Source organism: Myotis brandtii, unplaced genomic scaffold, assembly GCF_000412655.1.
Source record: "Myotis brandtii unplaced genomic scaffold, ASM41265v1 scaffold456, whole genome shotgun sequence".
Taxonomy (NCBI): domain Eukaryota; kingdom Metazoa; phylum Chordata; class Mammalia; order Chiroptera; family Vespertilionidae; genus Myotis; species Myotis brandtii.
Window position 1 is genome coordinate 6,113,483 of NW_005367431.1, and position 6,268 is coordinate 6,119,750.

The following is a 6,268-nucleotide window of genomic DNA, read 5'->3' on the forward strand; positions in this document are numbered from 1 at the left end:
TGTGATGGTGGGGGGTGGGGTGTTGGTGGGGAGGGGGTGAGACAGGAAGGAAATGATCGAAGACATAAAGCAAAGACTCGACCCCAGGAACTTGAGGGCCATGGTGCTGGGGCATGAGACCAAGTCAGGAAGGTCAATGAGGATGGATTAAGGTCTGAAGGAAGGTGGGAGGCGAGAAGCATTCCAGGCAGAGGGAACAGCCCGTGCAAAGACCCTGTGGCAGAGGAGTCTGATGCTTAGGAGAAACGGGAGCACTCTTCCTCCCGCCTGCCTCCTGTACTTCCCTCCCCTGGGACACCTCCTTCTCTGCATGGCTCCATAGAGGTGTGAGAAGCCTCTCCATTCTTCAAAATCAAGCTCAAATGCCTCCTCTTCCCAGAAGCCTTCCATGCTGTGCCTTTCTTCCACTCCCCAGGAAGCAATTGTCTCTCCTGCCTATGATCTCCCTCACCTCCCTGCCCCCTCCGTGGGCCCTCACTCATGCCATCTTGTATATAGACGCTGCCCAGGTCTCATCTCCCCAACCAGGACATAAAGCCATAAGGGCAGGAACTGACTTCTCCAATGTAGACTTAGAGTCACATGCTCCCAGGTTTAAATCCCAGTGAAGGCCATTTAGGAGTGGGACTTAGCAAAGGACTCTGCTTCTCTGGGCTTCCATTTCCTCACCTGGCAAAGGGGGTACTGTGGTGAGGGCATGGGGTGTCGGCACAGTCCCCGGCTGGGCTCTGGGCATCCCCGAGAGTGGGGTGTGCCAAGGGGCTTAGAGCAGAGGAGGGGGAGGGGGAGTTATGATCCAGAAAGCCTCAAGGATGGAGGGCTCACAGGGGCTTAGGCTCCCTTAGACCTGAGTTTCCCAAATTTGTCTGATAGCAAGAAACATTTCAGCCGCTTGATAGAAATGCAGATTCTCGCTTACTCCTGGGGTTCTGGGACGGAAGTTTGGAGCGGAGTCCAGAACCTGCATTCTGAAAAGCTCTCAGTTAGGTGGGGAAAATGAGGCCCAGAGGGAGGGGTGATCTTCACGAGTGTGATAGGTTGGACCAGTTGCCTTAGCCCTTCCTCTCTGTGACAGGATTATGCACCCACACGCTTTGCCAAGTAACTCGGCAGGACTCACTTACTGTGGGCGACTGCACCAAGCAGAGACATGTGTTTGTGAGGCGTGGCTTGGCCCGCCACGTGTGCTCCCACCATTCACCAGGAGAGAAATAAGCCTGGGTGGCTGCTGGTCCAACGAGAACGAGGAGACATATGGAACAGACTGAATCCAGCCCACGTTCTGGAGTCCTGCCCGGCCCAGCCTGTGCAGATTAGCTAAACCCTAGCTGACCCACAGACTAGTGAGTGAGAAAACAAATGTTTATTGTGGTAAATAACCGAGTTGTGGGGTGTTTTTGTTATGCAGCATTATGGCAGCAATAACTGACTAATACACTCAGGTCACCCAGCAGATGAATGGCAAAGCTGGGATTCAGACTCAGGTTCCCTGCTCCTAATCCAGTGCTAGTGTCTTACTGCTTCTGTCCCTCAATCCTGAGGGCTCCTTGGGCACCGTCCTCTCTGGGAGCCCCTCACTTCTACTCTGCCCCACCTCTGTTCTCTGGGGGCTTCTAGCTCCAACAAGCGGGCTCCATTCCAGTAGCCCAGACTCCATCCTTGCTGCTAATATGCCGAGGCTTCTTGAGTAGGCAGTCCCACCCTCAGGGCTCCCAAATGGATTCAGGGAAAGCCTCCCTTCCCCCTCCCCCTCCAACCAGGGAATGAAATCCAGGGGCTCTGGGGAATTCTAGCTTCTCCCAGTTGAAAAGAGTTCCCTCCCCTCCACTCCCACTGGGAGCCTGGCTTCCCTACCTCAGGGCTTTGTCAAGCTGGAGACCTCACAGTGGAGGCTTCACAACCTGTTAGGTGTCTCTGCCAACAGCTGCTGGCTTCTGAGGTTCTCTCAGATTGCCCACCTCGAGTCAGCTCCACCCGGACCCCAATCTGAGCGGGACTTAAATGCACCCATGGCCCTTCAAGAACTGCAGGCACACGCTCAAAAACATGCCCGCTCAGCCACAGCGATACCACAAACATTCACAAACAAAACCACACCACTCCTTCTCAGACACAAACACACAGACAGGCAAACCACGGTCAGACATACAAACTCATGTTCAAACACACCCCCTCCACGTCCCTCAGATCCAGACACACCCACGCTCAGGAATGCATGTGTCAGTAAGAAGTCGCACGCCAAGGTCACAGGCAATCACACACACACAGTCACCCAAACAACAGGACATACCCATACCTTCTCCAAATACACTCCCTCACACACACAATCAGACCCACAGTCACACTCAAGGCTCCTTGGACATATATACCCTGGACTTAGTCCAAGCACTGGAGTCTGTTAGATCTAGTTAATTCCTATCTGTTATCTTCCTGCTTTGTGACTCTACTTTTCTGAGCACCATCTGTAAAATGGGGACACAGATGCCTCCTACTCAAGGAGACCAGGGGATGCAGTGAGGTCAAGCTTGGAAAGCACCCCTCAACCAGGTGGAGCTGGTTGCCCTCTCTCCTTCCATGTCCTATGCATGCCCTCCCCACCCCTTGAATTCCATTTCTTTCGATGGCTCCCTTCAAATTTCTACTGGGCCTTTAAACGACAGGTCAAATCCTGCCTCCTGTGGCAAGCCTCCCCACGCCTCCACCTCTGGATCCCCTGAACAAGAAGCTGGAGAGCCCACTCATTTTCTTTCCTGGAGCCTGGCCACCCCTGGTTCCTCCTTGGACAGGGCCCAGATCACACTCACAGCAGGGGCTTGGCAAGGACTGTTGAGTGACTAACTGAGGGACACAGTCACAGTGCCAACCACAACGTTTTCAACCCACAGGAACCGTAAGGTCCTTGAAAGTCTCACGTGGCCCTTGGCTGGGGGATGAGGCTGCAAGTGTCTCCCGCACGTGGCCACATGGAGGTCCCTGTGACCCTGAGGACAGTGGTCTTGGTGGAGAGATGGGACCGGGCACCTACGTGGAATGGACTGAGGGGAAGCAGGGGCTGGGGGGGGAGACTGCATCGTTTGGCAACGCTTTTTTGCTGTGAAGGAAGGCAGGGTGGAAGATGGAGGGTGGCATGGAGTCACAGGAAGGATTATTAAAGGTGGGCGTAGGGAGAAGGGTTTGGGCGGAGTGAGATTGGAATGGGCTGCAGGTTCAAAGAAAGCACCATGGGAACTGCTAGAGGCCCACCTTCCGCTGTGCCGGAGACTGAAGTCGGGCTGGAGAGAACATGCCTCCTTTGTGGCTCGGTGACCCCACATGACCAAGCTCCTTCCAGGGGACGGTGCACAGAAGTGATGGTGCACCTCTGCCCCCCTTGCTTACAGCCCTGTCCCTGCCCGGGTCTCCTCCCTCCCGCCCCTCCTGCAGGCGGGAGCACAGACATGCTGACTCCGCGTTGCCCATGGAGGCGGGTGCGACAAGCCGGGAGGGGCCCATGTCCCTGGATCTCCAGCGATCAGGGCTTGCCCTGCGAACCTGACTGCTCACTCCTGGACTCCTACGTGAGAGAGAAATGCATCGCTGTCCCCACAGCCACCCAGCACTGGGCCATTTTGTCACAGCAGCTTCACTTTCCCTAATACACGTTCAACAAGTGACAGCAGTTGTTATAAACACCACAACAATGGTAACGCTCTCCCAGGTGGCAGGCTCACAGACACAGCCTTTGAAGAGCGGAAACCGCAGGTGTGAGGGCGTCTTTCACGGAGGCTGGCAGGATACCCAGTTGGCACAGCGTGGCGCCCGGCACTGCCCCCGGAGCCTGCCTGGGAAGCGCTTACCTGCTTGGTTGGTGGTGATGTTCACGGAGGCGAACTGAGGGGAGAAGGGGCTCTGGTCGGTGACGCCGTTCACGGCCTGGATCTCGAAGGTGTACTGGGTGTGGGCCAGCAGGTCGCTGATGTAGATGCGGGGCTCTGTCAGGCCCAGCTGGCGGGGCGCGTACTGCACGTTGTCCCCACAGCGGGTGCAGGCGCCCCGGCCGGAGCCACAGCTCTTGCAGATGATGTTATAGACGAGATCCTCCCGGCCTCCGGAGTCGCGGGGCGGGGTCCACTCCAGCATGAGTGAGGTCTCGTTGACGCTGGAGATCACGGCCTGGGGTGCAGAGGGGATGGCTGGGGAGGGGGAGGGGTGCCGGTCAATGGGGGCTCTGGGGGTACGTTTCTGCCCTGGCTCCAGCCCACGCCTCCCAAAAGGCTTCCTCCAAGTACTTTCCCCTCGTCACCCACCAGAGAGATGTTTCTAGAATATAACTCTCATCCTGTTGCACACCCTTCTCCCTAGACGCCAGCCTCCTCGGTGTGTGTTACCAGGGACAGTCCTTTTGTGTTGGGGGTTTTGCCCACACAACATCAACTTCCCCTTTTCCCTTATAACAGAACCCGATTTTATTCAGGTGGCAAGACGTCCAGCCGAGAGACTGTATTTCCCAGCCTTCTCTGGTGAAGTGCCGGCTACGGACTGTAGTGGAAGTTGGTGGTTAGGACCTTTCCTTAAAAGGAGACAGCCGCAGAGTATCCCTCTATCCCAGCCGTGGGCAAACTCCGGCCCGCGGGCCGGATCCGGCCCGTTTGAAATGAATAAAACTAAAAAAAAAAAAAAAAGACCGTACCCTTTTATGTAATGATGTTTACTTTGAATTTATATTAGTTCACACAAACACTCCATCCATGCTTTTGTTCCGGCCCTCCGGTCCAGTTTAAGAACCCATTGTGGCCCTCGAGTCAAAAAGTTTGTCCACCCCTGCTCTATCCCCTTCCTCCTCTCTGCTGCCTAGAACTTGTGTGATGGCTGGCGCTTCGGCAGCAATGTTGGACTACGAAGAGACCTGAGGGATGGAAACCACAGGCCAGGAATGGCAGAGCAGGAGAGCCAGGTTCCGAGAACCCCATGATTTACCACGCTCTCCCGGGACTGCCTATCCCCGGGCTTCTGTGACGTAGGAGAATAAACCCTGATGGTTTCTGCCACGGGGGCCAGCTCTGTGACCAGCAGCTGAGTGCCACTCCTGTGTGATGCGGGGGCTGTACACTGCCCTCGGAGTCACCCTTCCTTAGAGAACCTCGGCCTGCAACTCGGGCAGCCGCTGCCAGGTTAGCACGCTGGGCAGCCTTTCCTGCCACAGACACCACCTGTGTTGGTTCTTTCTCTGCCAACCCTGCCATTGTCTGTCCTTTTGTAAATCCAGACCTTGACTGTATCCTCCCTGTGACTTCACGGAAGGGGGTGAGGAGCCAGATGCCAGCTCTGTGGCATCTGCACGTTGGCAGCCTGGCCACCCAGGGACTGCCCCCGATGGTCCTTTTCCAACCAGTTTTCCACCCCCTGCTCCCCCCTGCAGGTCCTCCTCACTCAGGAAAGGCTGGCTGTAGCCGGACAGCCGCCCGGCCTTCGCTCTGGGCTTTTCTGCAGGAGACTGTGGACTCGGTGTCCCCCTCAAGGGGCCCCCGACGTACTTGTGCAGGGCATGTCCAGCGGGTCCAGGTCTGCTCGGTAGTAGCCGTTGCGGCAGACACAGTTGGTGGCCCCTTCCGAAGTGGTCCGGCTGTTGATGGGGCAGTGGGTGCAGGCCTCGTCCCCTTGGTTGGCCTTGAAGGTTCCAGATGGGCAACCTGGGAGAGAAGACAAAGAGAGGTGCCGAGTAAACCAGTGGGCTCAGAGAGGACCCCGCGTCTCATGGAGGGGGCACGCAGCATCACGAGGGGCCAGGAGGCCTGTGGAAGGGGCCACGCAGCGTCACTGCTGAGAAACACCATCTCCTGAAGTTCGTGGGGGTCTCCACGCCCCCACGAGGCAGCCCTAGCTGTGCCCAGGAGGTTCCAGGCACCTGCTTTCTTGTCTCTAAAGCTGTCAATGCGTTCAGCTGGGCCCCTGGCAAGCCTTCCTTACTTGCTCCAGGTCGGCTGTGCCACAGCTCCTAGGAGCAACCCTGACTTCTTAGTCTGAAGACTCTGAAGAGGCCCTCCGAGTAAACCAGTGGACTCGGAGAGGACCCCGCGTCTCATGGAGGGGGCACACAGCATCACCAGGGGCCAGAAGCCTGTGGAAGGGGCCACGCAGCGTGACTGCTGAGAAACACCATCTCCTGAAGTTCGTGGGGGTCTCCACGCCCCCACGAGGCAGCCCTAGCTGTGCCCAGGAGGTTCCAGGCACCTGCTTTCTTGTCTCTAAAGCTGTCAATGCGTTCAGCTGGGCCCCTGGCAAGCCTTCC

General features: G+C 56.8%; 1 protein-coding gene across 1 annotated transcript in view; it reads right to left on the reverse strand.

Moving 5' to 3' along the window:
* The window catches only part of EPHB2 (EPH receptor B2), a 119,296-nt gene that overhangs the window by 35,158 nt on the left and 77,870 nt on the right, over window positions 1–6,268 (reverse strand). The window contains exons 3-4 of the mRNA XM_014546765.1: window positions 5,514–5,669; window positions 3,837–4,172 (exon numbers count right to left, since the gene is read on the reverse strand). Coding sequence (XP_014402251.1) covers window positions 3,837–4,172; window positions 5,514–5,669 — 492 coding nt within the window. The remainder of the gene's footprint in view (window positions 1–3,836; window positions 4,173–5,513; window positions 5,670–6,268) is intronic.